Source organism: Numenius arquata, chromosome 2 (genome assembly GCF_964106895.1).
Source record: "Numenius arquata chromosome 2, bNumArq3.hap1.1, whole genome shotgun sequence".
Taxonomy (NCBI): Eukaryota; Metazoa; Chordata; class Aves; order Charadriiformes; family Scolopacidae; genus Numenius; species Numenius arquata.
In genome coordinates this window covers 131,121,325-131,147,007 of record NC_133577.1, presented here as the reverse complement: position 1 = coordinate 131,147,007, position 25,683 = coordinate 131,121,325, and the positions used below count along the sequence as shown (strand labels likewise).

General features: G+C 52.0%; 1 protein-coding gene across 1 annotated transcript; it reads left to right on the top strand.

The window, feature by feature from the left end:
• Positions 1-559: 559 nt before the first annotated feature.
• ANKRD16 (ankyrin repeat domain 16) lies at positions 560-20,429 on the top strand. Its single transcript, XM_074169093.1, has 7 exons — positions 560-897; positions 4,448-4,668; positions 9,259-9,301; positions 10,371-10,479; positions 12,132-12,293; positions 17,463-17,541; positions 20,228-20,429. The coding sequence occupies exons 1-7, from the start codon at positions 560-562 to the stop codon at positions 20,386-20,388; spliced, it is 1,113 nt and encodes a 370-aa protein (XP_074025194.1). The 3' UTR covers positions 20,389-20,429.
• Positions 20,430-25,683: the final 5,254 nt, after the last annotated feature.

The following is a 25,683-nucleotide window of genomic DNA, read 5'->3' as shown; positions in this document are numbered from 1 at the left end:
ATTTGTGGGTTTCCTGAGGGAGAAGCTGGTTTTTGGTTTTCCTGAAGGAAGAAAGAAATTTCTGGGTTTCCTGAGGGAGAAGCGAATTTCTGGCTTTCCTGAGGGGGAAGCTGGTTCCTGGTGTTCCTGAGGGAGAAGGGAATTTCTGGAGGGAAAAAGGAATTTCTTGTGTTACCGAGGGAGAAGCTGGTTCCCGGTTTTCCTGAGGAAAAAGGAAATTTCTGGCTTTCCTGAGGGGGAGGCCGGTTCCTGGTGTTCCTGAGGGGAGAAGGGAATTTCTGGAGGGAAAAAGGAATTTCTTGTGTTATTGAGGGAGAGGCCGGTTTCTGATTTTCCTGAGGGAAAAGGGAATTTTTGGATTTCCTGAGGGAGAGGACAATTTCTGGTATTCCTGAGGGGAAAAGGAAATTTCTGGTTTTCTGGAGGGAGAGGCTGGTTCCTGGTTTTCCTGGGAGTGAAAGGTAATTTCTGGTATTCCTGACCCAGGGAGCAGCCATTGTATTCACGCAGTTTGAAACCATAATCCTGATTTTTGCCTCTTTCTTGCAGATCTCTAGCCATGGCGGAGGGGGAGAGGCGGAGACCGCTCCTCCGGCTGGTGCAGGAGGGACGGCTGGACCTCCTCCAGGATGAAATGCGGCCGGATGACGCGCTGGTCCCAGCGGTGCAGAGCTGGCGCTATGGACGCTTGGGAGACACGCTGCTGCACCACGCTGCCCGATACGGGCACCGGGATGTCCTCGCCTACTTGGTAGAGGTGTTGGGGATGGACATTGAGGTGTTTAATAGCGACTACAAAAGACCCCTCCACGAAGCGGCCTCCATGGGCCATGGGGAGTGTGTCTCCTACCTCCTGGAGAGAGGGGCGAGCGTAGACTGCTTGAAAAAGGCAGACTGGTAGGTCACTGGCTGGCTTTGCCGTGGGTCAGAGTGATATCTGAAAGAGGTTTGGATGCAGAAGTTAGGAATGCGACTGCAGGAGCCGTCATTTAGAGTTATGGAATTGCACCATGGTTTGAGTGGGAAGGATCATCTAGTTCCAACCCTCCTGTCCTGGGCAGGGACACCTCCCACCAGACCAGGTTGCTCCAAGCCCCATCCAAACTGGCCTTGAACCCCTCCAGGGATGGGACAGCCACAGCTTCTCTGGGCAACCTGGGCCAGGGTCTCACCACCCTCACAGCAAAGAATTTCTTCCTGAGATCTCACCTCAATCTCCTCTCTTTCAGTTTAAAACCCTTCCCCCTCCTCCTATGGCTCCCCTGCCTCATCAAGAGTCCCTCCCCAGCTTTCCTGGAGCCCCCCCCTTTAGGGACTGGAAGGGGCTCGAAGGTCTCCTCGCCGGAGCCTTCTCCAGGCTGAACCCCCCCAACTCTCTCAGCCTGTCCTCACAACAGAGGGGCTCCAGCCCTTAGGACCATGTCTGCGGCCTCTTCTGGCCCCTCTCCAAAAGGTCCATGTCCTTCTGATGTTGGGGACTCCAAAGCTGGGTGTAGTACTCCAGGTGGGTGTCTCCCCAGAGCGGAGCAGAGGGGCAGAATCCCCCCCCTCGCCCTGCTGGCCACGCTGCTGGGAATGCAGCCCAGGATGCCGTTGGCTTTCTGGGCTAAATTCCAGCCCTATCACTGATCTTCCCCCTGTTTATCATAGAAGTTGTAAATTACTGCTTCATCCACAGATCCAATTTAAAAGCTTTCATCCCCATCTATTCATTCTTCTCCATTCCCTCATTTGACGGGAATCCCTGATACTGACTCACATTTCTGTATCCTGGTCCTCAGAAACTGAAATAAGAGGATAAAAAGTAGGTTTTAGTCCTGTTTCCCCCCGGCAAACGGGAGCCCCTCAGGTCAGATTTGCCACTGATGGAATAGCAACAGCCTCAACAATCCCAGAAACAACTTGTTTCTTCAGGGCTTTTGTTTGCCTGTCGTGTGGGTGACACGTAAAGCAAATGATGAGGGAATGAGAATTGGGAATGAAAAATAAAGCCTAATCAGCAGACAAGAATCAGGTCTGATTAATGTCAAATTTGCCTCTTGAGGAGGGAGATTTCTGTGGGCCACCTTGCAAAAGAAAGCAAACATTTTCCCCGACCTGCAAATTAAAGCCCCGGGGAGGTTGTTTTGAAGCTGAACTAACACAAACACAAAGGCAGCATCCCAGCATCCTCGTAATTCCAGGCTGTGCCAGCGTCCTGCTGACATCAGGGGGAGCAGAGGGAGGCGGAGATCTCGCGCGTTGCGTGCAGATGTGTGTGTGCGAGCCTGGTTTTCTTTGATGGGCCTGCAGTATCCTTCCATCTGCAGATTAAAAACGGGGAGCTCCATGCCCGCTAGCGTGTGGGGACAGGGAACTGCTGGAGAGGGTACAGCAGAGGACCACAAAGATGATGAGGGGCCTGGACCATCTCACTTACGAGGAGAGGCTGAGGGACTTGGGTCTTTCTAGTCTGGAGAAGAGAAGACTGAGGGGGGATCTGATCAATGCTTATCAGTACTTAAAGGGTGGGTGTCAGGAGGATGGGGCCAGTCTTTTTTCAGTGGTGACCAGGGATAGGATAAGAGAAAATGGGCACAAAATTGGATATAAGAAGTTCCATCTCAACATGAGGAGGAACTTCTTTCCTGTGAGGGTGGCAGAGCCCTGGAACAGGCTGCCCAGAGAGGTGGTGGAGTCTCCTTCTCTGGAGACATTCAAAACCCACCTGAACACGTTCCTGTGGGACCTGCTCTGGGTGACTCTGCTCTGGCAGGGGATTGGACTAGATGATCTCCTCTAGAGATCCCTTCCAGCCCCATATCATTCTGTGATTCTCTGTGTCCCAGCCTTTGGACAGTCTCATTTGCATTGAAAATACACCCTGACCTGAGGCTCCATATGGAAATGGAGCTGAAGGAAACACAGAGCTCCAGGCTTAGCTCTACCCCATCGTCCCCAGCAGGTGCGTGTCTAATCTCTTCTTAAAAATCCCCATTTCTAGAGATTTTAGCTCCTTTCTCAGCACTCCCTTCCTGTCCTTGTCAGTCCTTACAACTGGAGCATTTCTCCTAAGGTCTCAGCAAAATATCTGTCCCTGCAATTTAGTCCCATGAGTTCTTACTCCTTGTGCAGCGGGAAGTTTTTGTGCCACAGCTTTTCCTGAACGAGGAACGGAGGGTTTTTTTTTTTCTGTCTCCCAGCTGATGTAGGTGGGTTGGTGAAGAGGAGATAAGTCCTCTCTGTGCTGGGGAAGTGTTCACTTTTTTTGGGAGAGCTCAGAGGTTTCTGTCCGATCCACGTGTGCACTCAGCGTTCGATGATTTAGTGAAGTTTATAAACACATAAAATGGGGAATGCAGTTCCCCCTTGCAGCAGTTAAATTATTCTTGTTCTATAATGGAGCAATTAAGGAAAATAGAGCTTGGTGCTGGTGAGGTCGGTGAAATTAGTCACTTAAAGAGAAGCACTGATGTCTGTGGCTTCACCACCTTGAGTTGCCCACGTTTTGCCTTGGGAGGAAACCCTCAGCTAATGCCAACCTCCTGATGGTTCTTGTCTCGTTCCTCCAGAGGAGGCTGAAGATCCAGCAACATCACCGGTCCTCAGTAGGGAAGGATGGGCAAGGAATCAACAGGTCACCAGGGAGGAGGAACTCAGTGATGAACCTGAGGTGGTTGTTAATCTGCAGCTCTTGAATTACGGGTGTGAAAATGCGGTCACTGATGGATGCAAGGTTGAAAGAGGGGTGAGATGGGCTTTTCGCTGTGTTTATTTGTCAGATGTATCCACTGGCTTTCCAGGAGCAAGCACACGATCCGTGCAAGGCACAGCTTGGAAATTGTGGGGTGGAGAAGATGCTGTCCCTCCTGGGAGCTTGCCAAAATATTTTTAAATACCAAAGGTTGTTCCCAGGCACGTGAAATGGGAAAAAACTGTGAAAAGCTTCACTCTCAGGCCAGCTGCTCTGCATCAGAAACGTTCCAGAGTGGCATTTTCTGGTACGTTCGTGCTGTACCACCAGGAGATGTGAAATTGTCTGTGGTTGGGTGACCGGCTGGGGCAAAGAAACACTGATGTTAACGGCTCTATCTCAACAGTCCCCAAAATTCCAGACCCCTTATTACCTGCAGATGAAAAAGCAGTGCTATAAAATCTCACGGGTGGTGAGCCTCAGCCAAAGCATCCGAATGCAGGTGAGATGATAAATTCAGCTCTGGGCTTGGAGAAGGGCTTTGCCTTTAGCCAGCGAAGTTTCCTACTACCCCAGAGTGGTTTTAACACATCAGTTTTTCCCTCTGGCTGCCTTACTACAGCTGGCACTGAGCTGCTGTGTTTTATTAGACAGGCCAGTTGGTGCTACAGATGACTTTAAATCACGCTTTGAGCTCAGAGGTTAGATCAAAAGCCGTCAGGCTCGTACGGCACGGTCTCTCTGGTTATTACATTTGCCTCGTCTTTCTTTTAGGACTCCCCTAATGATGGCTTGCACCAGGCAAAAACTGGAGGTGATCAAAGCTCTCGTGGAGCACGGAGCCAACCCGCTGCTGAAAAACAAGGATGGCTGGAATTGCTTCCACATTGCGAGCCGGGAGGGCCATCCCCATGTGCTTCGCTACCTCCTGGATGTGTCCCCGGGCAGCTGGGACACGGAGAGCACGATAAAGAGAACACCTCTGCACACAGCAGGTAAAAGAGCTTCCCATTGACACCAGATGGGTTGGAAGAGAAGAGCGGGCCGTGGCAGCAGTAGAGAACAGAAAGGGGCTGTTTCAGTTCATATTTAGTTTAGAGAAGCAAAGTGTGACTTATCTTGATACAAAATCACCGGGAAACAGTTAAATATCGAGTTACTGAAATTAAACGAAAAGAGGGTGGTGGTGGGGAGCTCTCCTCCCTGAACTTTGATCTGTTAACAGTGCTCTGCTGCATCTTGGCTGGGTTTCATGTCAGGACGGACACATCTGAGTTGACTTCAGATAAATAAACAGCAAGAAATAGGCTTAATATTTTTTAATGGTGTGCCAAAGATCGAGCTTGTGAGGTTGGAGGGTCCTCAGTTCCCATTTCACTGGATTTTGCCTGTACTCAGAGCATGCTTTTGTGGTGCCTAACAGTTAGGTTTTCTTGGGATTGGTGGATCCATCCCAGGAGCACTCACAATCACCCACTGACTTTGGCCTCCTTGGACCGGGGTGTTGAACGTCTCCATCTCTGCCTCCCTGTGTGACAGATACGTCCAAGCTGCCACGGCTCAGGACATGTTGCAATACGCTTTCCCTTGTTGGTCTATAAAGCTGTGAATTTAACTTGGAAAATCTGCAAGGCTCCAAGCATATCCTGGCATTTTAAAAGTCCTAGAAGCGGCAGAGGTGTCGAGAGGCACCTTTTGGGATCTGCCTGTTGCTGGACATTTTTACCAGTTGGGTTTAGAGTCTTGTTACCAGTTTTTGTAAGAGACGTATCTCCCAAAATGATCCATTTTTGTGTGCGTGCTTGGTGGGTTGGGTCATTGCGGCAAATCTGAAGAGCCACGGGGTCTCTGGGCACAACATGTGGAAGAAGCGTCACGGGTTTTGTTATTTTCACCTTGCTCTTAAGAAGGTGGCATTGAGTGGTGAGAAATTGTCATGGAATTGTCAGAGTTGGAAGGGACCTCTAGAGATCATCTAGTCCAACTCCCCTGCCAAAGCAGGGTTGCCCAGAGCACATCACTCAGGACTGCACCCAGGCGGGTCTTGAAGATCTCCAGAGAAGGGGACTCCACACCCTCCCTGGGCAGCCTGTTCCAGGGCTCTGGCACCCTCACTAGAAAGAAGTTTTTCCTCATATTTGAATGGAACTTCCCATGTTCCAGCTTGTGCCTGTTGCCCTCGTCCTGTCACTGGGAACCACTGAAAAGAGTCCAGCTCCATCCTCCTTCAACCCACCCTCTAGGTACTTGTAAGCATTAATAAGGTCTCCCCTCGGCCTTCTCTTCTCCAGGCTAAAGAGCCCCAGCTCTCTCAGCCTTTCCTCATAAGAGAGATGCTCTAGTCCCTCAATCATCTTTGTTGCCCTACGCTGGACTCTCTCCAGTAGTTCCCTGTCTCTCTTGAACTGGGGAGCCCAGAACTGGATGCAGTATTCCAGTTGTGGCCTCACCAGTGCAGAGTAGAGGGGGAGAATGACCTCCCTTGACCTACTGGCCACACTCTTCCCTACGCAGCCCAGGATCCCATTGGCCCTCTTGGCGACAAGGGCATGTTGCTGGCTCTTGGATAGTCTACCAGGATCCCCAGATCCTTCTCCTCCTGCTTTCCAGCAGGTCCACGCCTAACCTGTATTGGTGCCTGGCATTCTTCCTCCCCAGGTGCCTTTCTGCAAAGGGAAAGGATAGTCTCTGCTGGGAATACACAGGGGCTGTAGTTAGTATTGGTGCCTCATCACCCTTCTCTGCCCTTTTCATTGCTTTAAAAGGACATAAAAAGGGAGTGAACTGGTTTGAGGAACCACAGACATCACCTGTAGATACGCTGGGGAGCAGAACAGTGACCCAGAGGCAATTTGGGTTTGGTTTCTGGCTTTCTGACTCCTTAGATCCTTAAGATGGGGAGAGTGATTAATTTTAATTTATGAACCCGTACACAAGGTGTACCTCAGTTAAGTCCTCTGAGCCTTAATAAGTTGAATAACCCCAAAATATGTTAATGCAGAATTAAGTTTGTCCTGCCGTTTGCCCCTTACTTACATGTTTACCCGCAGACCCGTGCAAGCCAGGCAGCACACATAAAGCACGTGTCTTCCCAGAGCTTAAATTCCCCTTAACTCTGCCCTCCAGAGATGCAGTGGGAGAGGACAGTGAAGGGAAGGAGTGAGTGAGTGCGTGGAGAGGTGTGTGACACCAAGTCGGGGTGACGTTGTGGGGCTGGAGGGTGGTGGCTGACCTGAATCTGGAACGTGCCCCATCCCTGAGCGGGGTTTCCTGGGGCTCGGCAGTGTCTCTGCAGGAGAGATGAGCGTGGGGAGCCACTGCTCCAAACCTGCGGCTACCTAAACTCATTTCCCAAAGAATTTAATAGGGATCGACTCTCCGGAAAGACCCGAGGCATCGCGAGGAGACCCCTGCTGTGCTGTAATTAATCTGTTGGGTGTGTTGCTCCTTGGCTGTCATTCCCGTTACTTCTCCGGGCCTTCAGTAGCCGCTTGTCCACTGCGCTGTGCTCATCAGCGGTGACAGTCCCAGCCCAGGGGCATTGGCTGCGCCTTAGTCCTTGTGCTTGACCTGGGAATGAAAAAGAGCTGAGGACCTGTTTGATGTTTCATGTCAGGAGGGGAGGAGCAGGTTGCCTGAATGAGAAATGGCTAATCCTCGTTTATTTGCGTGTTCTCCTGCCCCCTGCTCATTCCCAGGTCTTGTGTTTCCGTGTCTGGGCTCGCAGACCCCCTCACAGCCCTCTCCCCATGGAGAGATGGACGTTGGGTTGGGTTGAGGCGCTGGGGACTGGGTCAGGAGCAGGGTGAGGACCATGCTGACGAAAAGGGGTGCTTTTGACCTTGAGCTTTGTTTCCTGAGCTTTTAGACCTTGAGTTTCCTCCCTGCTTCGTAGCGCTTGGGATATTGGGGTACAGACAGCGATGGTGGGATCCAGCTCCTGGTCCTCGCTACTTCACAGAGGTGTCTCCCCCTCTGTGTTGCCTCCTGTGTTTGACTTTCACTGCGGCAAAGCCATCAATCCATGATTTGGGTTGATTTCTGGTCATTTTACCGATCCAAGTTAGATCGCACATTGGCGGAGGAGCAGCAGCTGGTGTGGGAGTGACCAGGCAGTGGGAAGGGCTGAAGCTACTTAAACCACCTTTTCCCCCAGTATAATTTTAACCCAGGATGATACTGGAGGCTGCTGGTGGGTACTGGTGCCAGCATCCCCACGCACACCAGCACGAAGCCCACTTACAGAGACATGGCTCCCGGCCGAGGGGACCTGGAGACGACGCTTGAGCTGCCGGGGGAAATCACATCAAGAAGAACCGCTCGTCTCAATGAGTTTACATCCCAAGGGTGTGGATATGAGCACATTAGCCCGTGGCCAGTCCAGCTGGCTTCCTGGCACACTTATCCCTGGGTAGATGATGGGTAATTTTCTCCCCCCAACTCTGTGCAATTTTTTTTTTTCGGGTTGATTCCTCAAGCTTTGCTGCTTCATATATCCGTAGCCCGAGGCAAGAGAGCGGGGGAGATGTAATTAGAGGAAGTGGAATGCAACAGTGGATCCGAGTGCAGCGGGTTTCTTGTGTCTCTGTTGCTGTTAAAGGATGTAATCGTGTTGCTTGGGGTGTTTTTTCTTCACGTAGCTTGGGTTTTTTAAAGCCTCCGTTTCGAAAATCCTTTTCACTGTGTGTCGCTCTGCCTGTATTTATGTCAGCTCAGGTGAAGGGGTGATAAACGAGCAGGGAGTAGGAGAAAACAGTCAGGGTCTGGGAGGTTGGGAACCCCTTGTTGGGCTTTCAAAGAGCATCTATTGTGCAGCTGTGTCTGAAGGTTATTGCTGGTAACACACATTTACCAGGGGCCCTTCTTCCAAATAGCCTGATGTAGGAGCTCTGGGATTGGTTTGATGCTGTGGTTTTTTTTCTTCAATTTGTTTCATTTGTTTTGCAAAATGACCTGCAGGAGAAAAAAAAAAAAAAAAAGCAAGATTAAAGCTGTCTGCACATTGCTGTAATATGATGTGTTTAAAAACAACAAAAAAAAAGAGAATATTTCAGCGCATGATGTTCAGATCCTCCCCCACTGTTGTTGTTTCTCCTCCGAGATGCTGTCTGGGTGACGATGCTTCATTAGGATGATGAGATGGGAGTGATGGGTAGTTTGAGTGGCTGAGGAGGGGTGGAAATGCCGTCCAGCTATTCACCAGCTCCCTGCTTTGTGTTCGTTTTGCTTCTCACAGATTTCACTTCGGGGATTAACAAATACTTGCAAGAAAAGATCTTTGTGTCAGCTTAATTGCATGTATGGTCTCATGCGCGCACTCTGCAGTTAGAAGCAAACGGTGCCTATATACATGCCTTTTTCCTGGGTTATATGGTGTTTTCCTATGGGATCAGGGGAAGGGAAGGCTTGAGATCTGGAGACAGTGTTTTAATTGAAAAAATAATAAATCAAAAGCTTTGAATCTAAAGCTTCTTGCCACCCCTTCCCCCATCATGAGCAAGCCAAAAAGGTCAGAAACCTGATTATATTTCACGGTGGCATGAAAACATAAATTAACCCTGCGCTTCTCTCTCTCTCTCCTGCAGCAATGCACGGCTGTTTTGATGTTGTGGAACTGCTCCTGGAGCGGTAAGAAAGCTTCCTCCCGGCACTGCCTCTGCCTCCTTGCTCTCTTTCACCTCCCGGTCTCCACCACCCGGACACAAAGGATGTTTATGGCGTTCGGGAAGCCCAGCTGCCCTGCATGCCATCCCGACGCCACCATCTCCCTTTCCTCCAGATTTTTCACGGCTGGTTAAGGGCCCTTTGAGACAAGGACGGGCTCCGATGGGCTCTGACTTCACTATGACATCAGCTTGGCTTATATAACTCGGCTCTTCTCCTCTGCTGATTCATTCTCATTGCCTCTGATGTGTCCGAGCTCGTATGATAACAACAAAACAGTTTTCTGACAGCTCGGTTCTGGCTGCAGCCCTTCCAGGCTGGACTTGGCTTCCAGGCTTTATTTTCAAGGCTGCGGCTCCTGGGAGGCTGCTGTGAAGTGGCTTTAAATCAGCCTCTGCCCAGTCATCCTGACCCTGTTACCTTCCAAACCAGCACTGCCTGCTGCCAGAGCTGGAGCAGCTTCCCCAGGCATCGTAGCCGCTGATAGCCACAGCTCCCATTAGCTGACTCGTCCCAGCCTCGTTAATTCCTCTCCGTGCTTGGCCCAGCATAAACGTAGCCCTGTGATTCGAGCCAGGCTTTCAATTTTAATTCAGTCTTCTCTCCTTTCAACGGAGCTTTGACCCGAGCGAGACCTGTGGGCTTTGATTTTGTACGTGGCGTTGTTACGTGAGGATATGGTTTTCTCCTCTGTCAGTGCAAGGCCTGTGCACTCCTTACCTCTTCCAGAGATCCTCTGTTCGGAGGGAAAGGGAAATAAATATAAATGATAGATAAAGCCTTGGCTTCCGTGCAGCCGAGCAAGCTGTACCAGCTGAGTACCAGATTTCTGACCCAAAAAACCCCAGCAGACCGTACTTGAGGGCATAAAGCACTGAGACAGGTTTATGCATGGTCTACAGACAGGATTTATACGTGCCCTCTCCGATCCCATCTGCTGATAGTCTCCTGTCCCACCAATGCAAAGCAACTGGTGCAGTAAGGATTTTAGAGCTGCTGGCAACTCTGTCCTGGCTTTTGTCTTCCCTCCCAGGTGCCAGTACAAACCTGACAGCAGAGACAAATGTGGAGTTACTCCCTTTATGGATGCCATCCAGAATGGGCACGTCAACATCGCCCGCCTGCTCCTGGAAAAACATCAGGTAGGTGCCAAAAACCTCATCTCTCTCCTCCGGAACCTGACCTAGAACCGCCAGGACAAGCAGTCCACACCTTCACCGTAACCAAATCGTAAAGAATTGAATTCCCAAATTATAAAGGAGCAAACTGCAAAAGAAGGCAGATTCCCCTTGGAGATGAGCATGATTTTGCTGGGTAGGGCCACCAGGACTCAGCTCATGGGGAAGATGCTGCCCAGAGAAGCTGTGGCTGCCCCATCCCTGGAGGGGTTCAAGGCCAGGCTGGATGGGGCTTTGAGCAACCTGGTCTGGTGGGAGGTGTCCCTGCCCAGGGAAGGGGATTGAAACTGGATGGTCTTTAAGGTTCCTTCCAACCCAAACCATTCCATGACTCTAAAACACACAAAGCCAAGACCCACGCTTGGGAGTGCCGGGGCTGAGCGTGGATAACAGGGAAGGCATCTGGCTGCTTCTGCAGCAGCTCATCTCTGGCCTGCCCCTCTTGGGGCAGCTGCTGCTCCTGTGTTGTCTCCCAGTAATCTCCAATTTCCTCCAACATACAAGGCGTAACCGGGATGTCATTAGAGCCGATTGTGTGTAGTAAGAACCAGACCACTGCATTATTTATTGACTGCTGAGTTGATGTGAGATGGTTGCAGCCCATCTAATGGCTGATTCTCACGGAGGTGGGGTTGTGCCTCCCTTCTCACCTCCTTTGCCCTCACTTGGCCTCTCCCCTGCACCAGCTCTGGTGTTCCTTGGACACCGTGCCGAACTGGTGCAGCTCACTGGCCTGGCAGAGAGCTAGCATGGCAAAACCAGTGAATCTGTGCCACACTGGCTGGTTGAATTGGTCAGCTGAGCCCCCAGCTGGCACAGAGTGGGCCAGGGAAGGTGGTACCACACTTTTTAAGATCACAAGTTTTGGACTTAACTCATCTGTAACACCCAGCAGAGGTGGTTTGATGCCCAGGTTGTGTTTGAGTGCGTAGATAGTTGTTGACTTCAGGAGACGTTCATGTGCTTGTCTTCACTCATCTTCACTTTTACCCTTTCAGGGTAAAACGTTTGTGAAGTTTACTTAGGTTTTTAGTCCCACATTTCAGGCAACGGAGATGGAATAGTTGATTTAATTTCCTCTTTGTGGTGCCCTGGCTTACTGCCATGAAGCAGCGCTGGAAACGCTAATGGCAGTGTTGCTACCTTCTAGGTTTTTTAAAACCGTGAGTCAGGCCCACTAGACTTCAAGAGGCTGGATTATAGCCTTTAAGATGAAAGCACTGTGTGTTACTTCCGTTACCTTTCTTGATTTTATTTCTTTGTGGTTCATGTTCAGAGGCTCACGGGAGAGATTTCACCCATCTCCCTCCCTCTACCTGCGTCCAAGCACGAAGGTTGGAGATGGGTTGTTTCATATGTGCTTCAGCTGAAGAGAGAGGGGCTTGGTTCTTCTTTTTTGGCATATCTTTTCCTTATCACTTAAAAAGCTCAGCAAAGAGCTGGCTCTGGTCTGCAAATCATGGCGTTACCAACTGGACCTGTCCTCCTGGTGACATCCCACGTGTTCGTTGCCCTCGTCGTGGCAGGCAGACATGATTCTGCTTGGGCTGGTGATTGTCCTTGAAGGTTTGGCCAGGCTTCTCATTGCTTTCCTTTTCCCTCCTCCCCCATTGCAGGCCTGTCCTTCAGCCGAGGACGCGCTGGGCACTCAACCTCTGCACCGGGCAGCTGTCACGGCCCAGGATGAAGCCATCCGGTTCCTCATCTCCGAGCTGGGTGTTGATGTCAACGAGAGAGCGACGGCCCTGCAACTCACAGCGCTGCACTACGCAGCCAAGGTTGGTACCTCTTCCCAAGCTCCCTCTACAAAGTCTTTGCTAGTGTCTGTGCTACAGGCAGGTGTCCAAAACAGGCTGCACCAAGTTAGGCGGGAGTGTTGATCTGCTTGAGGACAGGAAGGCTCTACAGAGGGATCTGGATAGGCTAGATCAATGGGTCCAGGCCTACGGTCTGAGGTTCACCAAGGCCAAGTATCAGGTCCTGCACTTGGGTCACAACAACCCCATGAACTCTCCAGGCTTGGGGCAGAGTGGCTGGAGCTGCCCAGTGGAAAAGGACCTGGGGGTGTTGGTTGACTGTCGGCTGACCATGAGCCAGCAGTGTGCCCAGGTGGCCAAGAAGGCCAATGGCATCCTGGTCTGTATCAGGAACAGCGTGGCCAGCAGGACTGGGGCAGTGATTGTGCCCCTCTACTGGGAACTGGTGAGGCCCCACCTTGAGTGCTGTGTCCAGTTTTGGGCCCCTCACGACAAGAAAGACATTGAGGTGCTGGAGTGATTCCAGAGGAGGTCAACGGAGCTGGTGAGGGGTCTGGAGCACAAGTCTTGTGAGGAGCAGCTGAGGGAGCTGGGGGTGTTCAGCCTGGAGAAAAGGAGGCTGAGGGGAGACCTTCTCGCTCTCTACAATTCCCTGAAAGGAAGGTGGAGTGAGGGGGCGGTCGGTCTCTTCTCCCAAGGAACAGGCAATAGGACAAGAGGAAACAGCCTCAAGTTGCCCAGGGGAGGTTCAGATTGGATATTAGGAAAAATGTTTACAGTGAAAGGGTTATTAAGCCTTGAAAGAGGCTGCCCAGGGCAGTGGTGGAGTCACCATCCCTGGAGGGATTTAAAAGCCGGGCAGACGTGGTGCTGAGGGACATGGTTTAGTGATGGTTTTTATCAGAGTTAGGTTGATGGTTGGACTCGATGATCTGAAAGTTCCCTTCCAACCTGGACAATTCTATGATTCTGTGATGGAGGATTTACATTCCTACCTCATCCTCTGTCGTTCTCTATCTGCTCCTGACTAGTCCCATACCCTGTTTAATGGGTTTTAGACCCTCATTAGGTGTGCCCAGCTGTCTGCAGAGTGGTGGTGGGTATGAGTTGCCATGTTCACCACCCTTCTGCCCCCACTGCCGACTGCGCTGGGGATTAGTAAACCCTCCTACCTGGCGTGTGGCTGAGTGGGATCGTGCAGGAGCAGAGGTGAATGACAACAGGACACAGCTCCTTTGCCATGCATCCAGTTGTCCATGCTCTGGTTAGGGCTTGACCCACACCTCTGATGAGTGTTATTCTTCCAGTCCTTGGACCAAAGTGTAATACCTGAAGGGAGTCCACCCTGCTAGTTATTGGGAGCTGTTGGTACCAACAGTTCATGAGCGGTGACAGTTCTTCACCAGCGTCTTCTCACTCAGCTGGCAGAAGAGACATGGATGAAATGCCGCTCAGATTTCTGTCTGTCTTTCTTCAGCCCTGGTGGTTTGGGTCCCAGTGGATCAGTAGCCAGTCTCCGTGTCAACAGAGGATAGCTGACGGGCTGGGAAACAGCAACTGTTTGTCCCAGTAGGCTGGATTCTGGCCTGCCCATGGCCAGGCGTGAGAGAAGAGAGGTGGAAAAGCGGAGGGAGCTCCCGGGTGCTTATCTGTGTCCTTCACATGGGAGCTGTTTTGAATTCCAAGCAGTGAGAGTTGTTTGAACTTTCTCCTCCTCCCACCTCACGCCTGTGGGGGAAGCGGGACCTGGTAAGCTGTGGGTCCTGAGACACCCCCTGGGAGCGCAGAGCAGATCCCAAAAGTGTCACCGCTGGCCAGGATCCCTCCTGGGACCCTGCTGCCTCCCTTCTGCTTGGTGCTGTCCCACCACGGTGTGCAACATGCTGGCAGCTGGCAGCAAGGGAAGGTCCCTGCTCAGATCCCTGCGTGTTAAACCTTATGAGCTTTAACATGCAGCACTCAGAGCCTGGTCTAGACTTGTAATGGGAATGAAGCAGCATCCCAGTGCCCCGCTCCTATAAAAGCATCAATGACACTTACTGGGAGTGCTGGCAACAGTATTCTGCTCCAGCAGGACCCAGCCGTGGCATTTGCTGGCTCCCACAAAGGAGGCCTTTCTCCCAGCTTCCCTTCCTCATGCTCTGAGAAACCATGTTGAAAGCCCTTTTGGTTGCCAAGGGTACGTTTAACAGCAAGGCTATTGGGGAATATAATGTGCCTTGGAGAAGATCCCAGCTCTGTCTTGGCGAGCGGCTGATTGGGGAGCGATTTGATGGGTCTCTCTTCCTTCCCGAGGCTCAGTGTCACTTTATATTTACAGCATCATTTGTTTGGCTGGTGGGTTGTGGGTTTTTTTTTTTTTTTCTTCTTTTTTTTTCTTCTTTTTTTATTACTTTGCATTTATAAATACATGGAAATCAAATTACGCTTTCAACCCAATTTGCTGCCAAGGCTGTGGCAGCTAAAGCGGTTCCTGGCGTGCTGTCTTTGCTGCTGAGAAGGGGGTGTGGATGCAGCAGGGAAACGGGAGCCTTAAACTGGGGGGAAAGATGCTACTGAGTGGTACCGTGATGGGGGAAAAGAGTGGGTGGTGGGGATAAAAATAAGGGCCCTTCACCCTCATGCAACACGACAAAGCCTAATTCGTTGCCTTGAAGACGTGATTACAAAATCATGTCTGTTATTTAGGGAAAGAGGATTTATTTATGGGGAAGCTTGTGCGGAGAGGAGGGCTGCGGGGGCTGTGTTGCATTTTTCCCCTGCGGCGTTTAAAATTGGCTACCGGCAGAGGAAGGACAGAGGACGCTGTGGGTTGTGGCGGTGCGTTAAGCCTGGCGTTCTGCATCTTCTCACAGGGCGTTATAAATACCCAAGTAATCCTTTAGGAAATGCTGGTGCCTGAGGGTACCACAGGCGCAACAGCCCACATCAGCAACAGGTTGTGCTCCTCTGAGCTGAAATACAGCTCGGTGAGAGCAGTTCTAAATCCCTATGGTACTGGAAGTGGATTTCCAGGGTAGGAAGACACAGGGCTTTTTGCTGACATTGAGTCTTTTGAACAAAGAGCCAGCTGCCAATTATGAAAGGTAAGGCAGGGATCCTACAGCCCTGTGGCCAGCTGAAGTTAAAAGCAATTTAATTGAGTTACTTGATTAGAGGCGAGGACTGGAGAGGCAAAGGCAAGATGGGTTGACAAATTAGTGCACTGATTTGCTATTAAGAAGCATCTTTAGGTTTTGTCTCCCAGTTGTCAGAGGTCGTTTGGGTCTTAACTCCTCTGCAGCCGCTGACAAAGGCAAGGCCGTGCTGGGAGACAATCCTCCAAATTCCTCACACCTCAAGGTCTCTGCTGTGCAAGGTGAATGTGTTGACCACAATCAGGAAGATCATGTGGGATCTACTGTTCTCTAAAAGAAGAGAAGGGAAGGCTCTGGGAAGACCTTATAGCAGCCTTCCAGCTTCATCTCCTCCATCAGGTGGATGTTGGACCTATTGGAGCAAGTCCAGAGGAGGCCACGGAGGTGCTGCAAGGCCTGAAGCTCCTCTGCTGTAAGGACAGGCTGAGAGAGTTGGGGGGGTTCAGCCTGGAGAAGGCTCCGGGGAGGAGACCTTAGAGCCCCTTCCAGTCCCTAAAGGGGCTCCAGGAAAGCTGGGGAGGGACTCTTGATGAGGGAGGGGAGCCATAGGTGGAGGGGGAATGGTTTTAAACTGAAAGAAGGGAGATTTAGAGATATTAGTAATAAATGTTTAACTTTGAAGGTGGTGAGACCCTGGCCCAGGTTGCCTGGAGAAGCTGTGGCTGCCCCATCCCTGGAGGGGTTCAAGGCCAGGTTGGACGGGGCTTTGAGCAACCTGGTCTAGTGGGAGGTGGCTCTGCCCAGGGCAGGGAGGTTGGAACTTGATGATCTTTAAGGTCCCTTCCAACTCAAGCCATTCTATGATTCTAAAAGCAGATCCACCAGCCTGGATCTGGAGTGGGTTGTGTGTCTATCACACTTGCCCCACCGAGGCACCGCTCTCAGTCTTTGACTGTACCACCCCCGCCCCAGAGACAGCTCTGTGCTTCAGTGTGATTTTTAGACACTATTGGTCTTAATTGAACACTTCTGATTTTAAAACATTGTGTTAAATGTTTGCAGAGACAATTCTGCTCCTGGGATGCCTCTTGCTGCCTTTTTGGCCTCTGGGTTGAAATTGGTGCCAGGGCCATGCGAGGCATGCAGACACGCTGACCGTGTGCGTGAGCAGACACGCTGACCGAGGGCCAAGCTCCGGCTCTTCTCTCATGGGCTGCCAGCGGGAGGGCCGGAGAAGGTGCCTGGTGACATCTCTCTGGCCAGTTCCCATGGGCTAACAGCAGCACGTCTGCTGTGCCTGGGCAACCCCTGGCTAATGGACCCCATCTGCACTGCCACAGGCAGCCAACCTTGATTTCCAGCCACTGGAAGGTCCTCAGGAACCTGAAGCAGCTTCTGGTAGCCCCACATTTGACCGTGACAGAGTGAACCTGCGTCTGTGCCATTCCAGGTGCCACAAAACTATGTCCAGTTTTGGGCCCCTCACGACAGGAAAGACATTGAGGTGCTGGAGCGTGTCCAGAGAAGGGCAATGGAGCTGGTGAGGGGTCTGGAGCACAAGGAGAAGGGTCTGGAGAACTTCTGAGGGAGCTGGGGGTGTTCAGCCTGGAGAAAAGGAGGCTGAGGGGAGACCTTCTCACTCTCTACAACTCCCTGAAAGGAGGGTGTAGCCGGGGGGGAGTCAGTCTCTTCTCCCAAGGAACAGGCACTAGGGCAAGAGGAAATGGCTTTAAGTTGCACCAGGGGAGGTTCAGATTAAATACTAGGAAAAAATTTACGCTGAAAGGGTTATCAAGCCTTGGAAGAGGCTGCCCAGGGCAGTGGTGGAGCCACCATCCCTGGAGGGATTTCAAAGCCAGGCAGACGTGGTGCTGAGGGACATGGGTTAGTGATGGGTTTTGGCAGTGTTGGGTTGATGGTTGGACTCGATGATCTGAAAGGTCCCTTCCAACCTGGACAATTCTATGATTCTATATGCAGCTGGGGACAGATCCCTTCCGGCCTCCTTTCTTCTTCCTTCTTCCTTTCTCCTGTGTTATTTCTGCTAAATGCAAAGGTGAGGAATTGCGTGGAGCTGATTCTGAATCCCACCTGCCTGTGCTCGCTCCTGCAGGAAGGACACGGGCGCACCATCCAGACGCTGCTGTCCCTCGGCGCTGATATCAACGTGAAGGATGGGAAGAGCCGTTCCGGTAAGACCGCCGAGCTATTTCTTCACCCTCTGCATGACAGCGAGAGTGTGCTTTAGTAGCAGGAGCCCAACCTCCCAAGCAGCCCGCGCTGCGTCTGCTCAGCGGAGCGTGCAGAGGGGCTGCCAGATGCACGTATATAAATGGCTCTTGGAGCAGCGTGATGCATAGGGGTGGGTTTGGGGTTTTTTTCTTGCAGCTTTCATTCACTGGCTCTCTTCCTGCTGGACTTTCTGATGTCTAATGCCGTGGTTGAGCCTGCACTGGGGCTTTTCTCCCGGGGAAAGAGCAGAGATGCTAATTGGTATTTCTTTTTTACCCGGCTGCTTATTTTGCATGCAACTTTCAGGAGCTTAGTATCTTTGATACCGCAGCCTCACCATCAAATTTGTTTGAAATTAGCCAGTTCGAAGTGTGGGCAGATAAATACAATGATTGCCCAAGCTCTTAAGCCTCAATTCTTTAGCAAAGTGCCTAAGAATGGCTTATAAACACATAACAGAGAGCTTGAACGTAAATATAGTTGCTATAGTAATGCCAGTGAGTTGGCATTCCCAGCGTGAGAGCGTGAAGCGTCTCTTGCATCAGCGTCTCTCTCACACACACACAAAAAAGAACATATAAATGATTTCAGCCATTGCCAGAATTGGCAACTTACCCAGCCTTCAGGTTTGCTTAATAACACGCTTCAGCGGTGAGCATGAACAGTCCTGTGTCTCTCTCCGTCTCTCCCTCCACCCCCTCAGTGAGTAAATTAAATTCGAGCTCGTCCAACCCTGGGATGTTTGTGGTGGCTTCTCGTGCCCGTCGGCTGCCCCGTTCCCCGGCACGTTTTGCTGCGTTAGTGTCAGCGCGTCCTGGGGCGCTTCTCACCAGAAGAATCCAGCTTCTACATCCAGGGTAGTTTCAAGCCCTTCTCTTGCACGTCACGATTAAATCCACCCCAAACTCAGAGCAGTAAGAAGCCTGGAGGCCTTTTGCTCTGCCTGCTCTGTCCCACAGCTTCCCCCCTCCTGCCCTGGGCACTCTCTGCCCGTGACTCAGCCAAAAAATTGGTGGATGAGAAGCTCAACATGAGCTGGCAATGCGCACTGGCAGCCCAGAAAGCCAGCCCCATCCTGGGCTGCATCAAGAGAAGTGTGGGCAGCAGGTCGCGGGAGGTGATTCTACCCCTCTACTCTGCGCTCGTGAGACCCCACCTGGAATACTGTGTCCAGCTTTGGAATTCTCAACACAGGAAGGACATGGACCTGTTGGAACGGGTCCAGCGGAGGGCCACAAAGATGATCAGAGGGATGGAGCGCCTCCCCTGTGAAGACAGGCTGAGAGAGCTGGGGTTGTTCAGCCTGGAGAAGAGAAGACTCCGGGGAGACCTCATAGCAGCCTTCCAATATCTGAAGGGAGCCTCCAGGAGAGCTAGAGAGGGACTCTTTGTCAGGAGATGTAGTGACAGGACAAGGGGTAATGGTTTTAAATTGGAAGAGGGGAGATTTAGATTAGATATTAGGAGGAAATTCTTTCCTGTGAGGGTGGTGAGACACTGGAACAGGTTGCCCAGGGAAGCTGTGGATGCCCCATCCCTGGAAGTGTTTAAGGCCAGGCTGGATGGGGCTTTGAGCAACCTGGTCTGGTGGGAGGTGTCCCTGCCCGTGGCAGGGGGGTTGGAACCTGATGATCTTTAAGGTCCCTTCCAACTCTAACCATTCTGTGATTCTATGAAAATGAACTGAAGTTGGCTTAAATAATCCCAATTTGTGTGCAAACCTGGTTAGCTTTGGTTAGTAGCGCTTGATGGATTGGAGGGACTAGTAATCTGCGAGGGGGGGACGGGGGTAATAGCTGGGGTAAGGCAGGCTGATAGCTTTTCTACCAGCGTGGCTGGGTGTGGAAGAGGACGTGTCCCCTGCTTGAGTGGGTTTAGTCATCCCGTTGCTGCTGTAGAAATGCACGGCTGTGGCAGCTGAGCCCTCCTGGGCCATCACACGGCTGCTTAGAATCATGGAATCACAGAATTGTCCAGGTTGGAAGGGACCTTTCAGATCATCGAGTCCAACCATCAACCCAACACTGACAAAAACCACCACTGACCCATGTCCCTCAGCACCACGTCTGCCCGGCTTTGAAATCCCTCCAGGGATGGTGACTCCAGCACTTCCCTGGGCAGCCTCTTCCAAGGCTTGATAACTCTTTCAATAGCAATTTTTTTCCTAATATCCAATCTGAACCTCCCCTGGTGCAACTTGAGGCCGTTTCCTCTTGTCCCATCGCCTGTTCCTTGGGAGAAGAGACCGACCCCCCCTGGCTACACCCTCCTTTCAGGGAGTTGTAGAGAGCGAGAAGGTCTCCCCTCAGCCTCCTTTTCTCCAGGCTGAACACCCCCAGCTCCCTCAGCCGCTCCTCACAAGACTTGTGCTCCAGACCCCTCACCAGCTCCGTTGCCCTTCTCTGGACCCGCTCCAGCACCTCAATGTCTCTCCTGTCATGAGAGGCCCAAAACTGGACACAGCACACGGAGCTTGGCTGCATGTTGCAACTGGGAAAAGTCATCTTTTCACCCTTGATATGTTCCCTCCGCTGACTCAGTTTCTTTCTCTGGGAATCCAGGGATTCACTTCGCATCCGAAATGGGCTGAGGCTGAACCCATCAGGCCATCTCAGCTCCTGTCTCCATATCGTGTCTCCCCCACAGCCCTGCACGCCGCCTGCGCTGGGCAGCAGGCGGATGCCGCAAGGATCCTGCTCCGCGCCGGACTGCGGGATTTCCCGGATGGTACAGGAACACTGGCACAGCAGCTCGCGAGGAAGCCAGATGTCATCCAGGTTTTCCAGGAAACACATGTCAGCACGTGAGATGGAATGGGAAAGAGAGAAACCTGTTTGATTTCAGCGTGGTACGTTCGTTATCGCTTAACAACTATTCAGATTTAGGCAAACCCGTGTTTAAAATGATGGGGGTTTTGCCCAAAGATTTTTGCAGATTGACCAAGCTTGACCCTTGGGAAGTATATTTAGGAGAAAACATATTTTAAGTAAGATTATGTCAAAAAGATAATGGGCATGAAAAGCACGTTTTGAATAAGATGATCTCAAAAAGATGGTGGATATGATGGATCTGGGCTGTCACACTCCTGTAGTGACCCCATCGTTGTAAATTTATGGCTGCTTTTCTTTCACTTCCAAATTTCAGGGCTGAACTTCACCTCTTCTTGTGCAGCGCCCAGAATGTCCAAACAGCTGAGGCCACAGCTCGCTGAAGTCTAACCATCCAAGGAAGGTATCCCATCAACCACTTCTAGATGACCTCTGGCTACCTACAGGGCTTGACCTGACCGGAGCCTGCCTGGCTCTTGCTGGGATCTTTCCATTCAGCGGCATCCTGAAGGAGAAGATACACCTGGATCGTTGATATTTATAGCCCTTGATAGACCCGCTCTCCATGAATCTCTTAAGTTGCTTTAAGTGGCCACCTCTTTTGGTAGCCCCTGAGAGAGGCCAAGTGCGGTGCAGCATGAGCGAGCCCTTGGTGACTCTTCCTTCATCACATTGGAGCTGCAGAAGACAAGTGCAGGGAGTCTTCAAGCTGCATCAACCTTTTCCGTCCTTTCTGTGGCCCCAGCCTGATCCCAAAGCCTGCTGAAATCAATACTGAGACCTCAATCTTGCCGTGACATCGATTGGATGTCTTTGGATCTTTGGATCACGGGTCTTTGGATCAGACTGAAAAAAGAGGTATTTGTTATTCCGGACAGTCTTGCTTGGCATTTCTCACCACCAATGAACTTTAAAAAAAATAATAATAAATAAATCCTGCTCTTTGAAGTGTGTATAGAAATGACTTAATATTTAATGTAGCCAGTAAGTCTCTAGCAGCCTGGAATATCCGTAAAGGTAAGAGCTCCTGGAGCTGTTTGGTTTGTTTGGATCCATCTGGAATTATGAGTTTGGTTTTCCGTGGCATGCCCCTGACCATGTGTAATGTCAAGATGTAAAAAACCAACAGGATTCTGCTGTTTTGGCGATAGCAGCTGGTAAAAATCGGGCCTTTAACTGAGTGAGGGAGGCAGGTTTTGCTCTGCCCAAGCCATGGGGCTCACGTCACGGTCCGATGCAGGACTCACGTGCTTCTTGGGTGGGTTTAAGACGATGCTGAGCTCTCTTTGGGTGGGAAAATCCCACCCCGCGGTGGAGCACAATTTCCTGTGACGATCCTAAAGCCAGGGCGATGACAGTGCCACGCTGCTCTCGAGTTAAACAGCCTTTACAGCAGGGTTAGGGCTTATTTGAGGGGTTATTTAGGGATTATTTTTGCGAGTGTGCTGCCTCTCTTTGTGCATAATTTGGGGGGCTGTGAGAGGGGGCTGATAGCTTCCAGGAGGGGGAGAAAAGGGCCTCGGTAGCATCTTGAGGCTCTTCCAAATATGCCTGCAAAGACCTGGGTTTTTTGCCAGTCTTCCCCTGTTCTTGTTTTCTCCATCTGTGGAGGCAATTATTCCCCACCAGGGAGGGAAAACAAATTAATGCCGGAAGGCGCTAACGGTGCAGGGGATGGGAGCTGTATCAGCCCCTGGGCGGGCGAGGAAGTGGCTTTATTCCTCCAAAAATCCTGAATCTTTCCGTAAATCCAGCCCTGGCCTCCATATAGCAAACAGCAATTCCGCGACCTGGTAAATCCAAGGGGCTGCTTTATAATTTTTCGCATTTTCCCCCTTTTCATGATTTTAGCAAACCGTGAAATAGCTGTGTCCTCCTAATAGCCCTGCTAACGAGCTCAGATTGCTTGTGAGCCTAAGCTTTTACGAGGAAGCGAGTGAGAATCTTTTCAAATCTCTATCTCCAGCTCTCCTGGCCACAGCACAGGAAACACATTGAAAACGTAAAAGGGAATGTGTGTTAATTTTTAAGGTGCTTTTATGATTTCCAAAAGCTTCTGGACAGTAGCAGAAGGGCCCGTCCGCCTGGGTCGGGAAGGACAGGCGTTGTGCTCCCGTCCAAAAGCGAAACGTAATGGCGTGGCTCCAGCACTGTCTTTTATTTAACCTTCTTTTTAAATCTGCCCCTCAGGCAATAAAACGATGCAGAGGAACAAACCGGCTGTTGTTATCGCAGATGATCAGGTACAAAAGGACGGCGGAAAAGGAACGTGCCGGCAAAAATTACCCCGGGGAAGAGCCCTTGGTGTCTTTCTTGCTGGTTTTTGCTGTCACTTACTTGCCTCGAGGTAGGAGCGAGGGGTCAGGATACCTTCGCGTCCGCGGGAGCGTGCTGCAAAATGCTTGGGAAGAGCTCGGCAGCGCTAGACCGCGTGTGTGCGAACCCACCTGCGTTGCCTTCCCGGCAGACGTCTCCTCACGTGGAGAGCCGGTGCGGGTGCCTGGTCCCCCTGGGGAGGAAGTCCAGGAGCTGGGCTCGGTGCCACGCGGCGCTGAAGGCAGCCTGGAGAGGAGCCCGGCAGCTGGCGCACGGCTTCGGCTCTGTCCTGTTAATGCCACCTCTTTCACTCGTCACCTCTTCCACCCTCTGCTTGCTGGTGGCCCTGCAAACACTCCTGGTCCTGCAGCCACAGAGAAGACCTACTACCTTCATCTTGTAGGCTGAGATACAGTCAGGGTGAGTAGAAGCATCTGGAAATAGGTAGGAAATAACGTTGTAACGCTGTCAGAACTCGTTGGGAGACCTTACAGGAAGGGAGGGTGTTTTGGGTTTAAATAAAATTGGTTTTGTTCTGGTGTTCAAACTCACAAGCACCAGGACACGCTTGCCCAGGTGGTCTAGCCAGGTTTCCTTGCAATGACACTGAGGACTTCAGCTATTGCGTCCTTATCACACCTCACGGGCTTTCCTTAGGTTGGTGACCATGTATTGGGTTTGGATGTGCCCTTTCGTACCTCTTGGGTTGGTGACTTTCACTCCATCCTGTCCCCGTCCTCTGTGAGTGATGAGGGATCACTCTCTGGTTGTTGTCTTTCAACCCTGGTATGCCAACTAGCTGCTGGTAGACACGAGCCAAGAGCTTGAAGACCTGATGACCATGGTGCATCACCACCAACTGTTTCGCTGTTTCTTCCCCTGCCTTCTGCAGCTTCCACAGCCAGACCTTCCTGCTTATCCTCCATCTAGGCCAGTCTCAATATTCTTATGGTGGGTACGTCCATATGGACGTCGCTCCAGTCCTCCAAGCCAACCTGCACCTGCCAACGAGGCTGTCTGTCCCATCCCAAGCTGGTTATGTGTCGCTGAGTTGTCCATCAGGGATTCGTGGTGGTGGCTCATGCAGATAGACAGTTGTCTGATTCTCACGGATGGCGAAGAGGAGGTAGAAACCCTGTGCCTGCTGCTTGGCCACCAGGAACAAGCGTCCCCGAAGGGCCCGATGCTGCCACCCACTCGTGGGTGTTTCTCTCCATCTCCTGGTGCAGATTTGTCCCTGTTCCTGGACAGTTAATGTCACTGCCTCACCGCCTGGCTTGCTGCCAGTGTTGCTCACTCCTCGGGTGCTCTCCCACCACTCCGCACCACCGAGCCTTCACCAACACCCTGTAAATGAAGACTTTAATTACTTTTTTTCTTACCTGGGTGCGAACAAGCGTGGTGCAAGATGTGGAGCCCAGACGTGCCCGTATGAAGCAGGGAACGTACGGTCCACCTCCAGGGATGGAGCATCCACAGCTTCTCTGGGCAACCTGGGCCAGGCTCTCACCACCCTCAAAGTTAAACATTTCTTCCTGAGATCTCATCTCAATCTCCCCTCTTTCAGTGTCAAACCCTTCCTCCTCCTCCTATGGCTCCCCTCCCTCATCCAGAGTCCCTCCCCAGCTTTCCTGGAGACCCCCCCTTTAGGGACTGGAAGGGGCTCCAAGGTCTCCCCGGAGCCTTCTCTTCTCCAGGCCGAACCCCCCCAACTCTCTCAGCCTGTCCTCCCAGCAGAGGGGCTCCAGCCCTCCCAGCATCTCCGTGGCCTCCTCTGGCCCCGTTCCAACAGCTCCATGTCCTTCTGCTGTTGGTGGCCCCAGAGCTGGAGGCAGCACTGGGGGGGGTGTCTCCCCAGAGCGGAGCAGAGGGGCAGAACCCCCCCCCCTCGCCCTGCTGGCCACGCTGCTGGGGATGCAGCCCAGGATGTGGGGGGCTTTCTGGGCTACCAGCGCACGTTGCCGGCTCGTGTTGAGCTTCTCATCCACCAACACCCCCAAGATCTTCTCCTCAGGGCTGCTCTCCAGCCATTCTGGATTTTAGGCGTGTGATGGAGCTTTGCCGGGTTCTCCATCAGCCCCGCCGTGGTTGCCTTCCACCGTGTGCGTCCTGACGGAGACGGGGGGACGCAGCCTTATGATCAAATTAAGATGTCTTAACCCTGCGGGTGTCTAATCCACCCCAGCGTCCCCGAGCCGTGTAAGCAGCTTTGCCGCTGTGTACGTGCTCCCTCCCCGGCTCCGCTCCTCTTCCTCGGGATGCAGATCCACGGGGGCCTTAAAACCAGCCGGGAAATTCCTGCCTCTCGCTTCAAGGAAACGGTGGGCGGCGGAGACTGGGTAGCGGCGAGGATTTAAAAAAAAACCCAAAACCCTCTTAAATGCATAAAAAAGCTCAAATCGTCTCGAAAAGGCGCCGGCTCTGGGTCAGCGCCGTGGTTTGGCCGCGGACGCGGGGATTTACCGCCCCCGGCGCCATCCCGGAGGAGAGGAAAATCTCTTTTCTCCGCGCGTTTTTGGGGTGAAAAGGGGGAAATGCGAGAGGTGCCGCCTGCGAGAAGTGAAACCTGCGTCTGGGAAGTGGAAGTAACACCCTGATCGTCCTCGTTTGCTGCGATAATTAACAAAGTGCTGCCCTTCAAAGTGGGAAAGCACCTTGGGGGGGGGGGGGTAAGGGGGGCGATGCCTGGGTCCTCCTGCCTGGGTACCGCGCGGGGCACCCGTGGGTGCTCTGCCTCCCACCCCGTGACACCCCGGGGTCCTTTGCAAGTGGATGCACGGGCACTTTGCACACGCGTGTGCCCGTTGCACGGGGATGCAAGTTTCCCTTTACACGCCCACGCAGGCTTTGCACACGCGTGTGGGCTTGGGGAGGGGGCATGGGTGCTGTGAGAGGGACGTGGGTACCGTGGGGGGACACTGTGGCCAGGAATGGCATGGAGGGACACTGTGGCTGGGG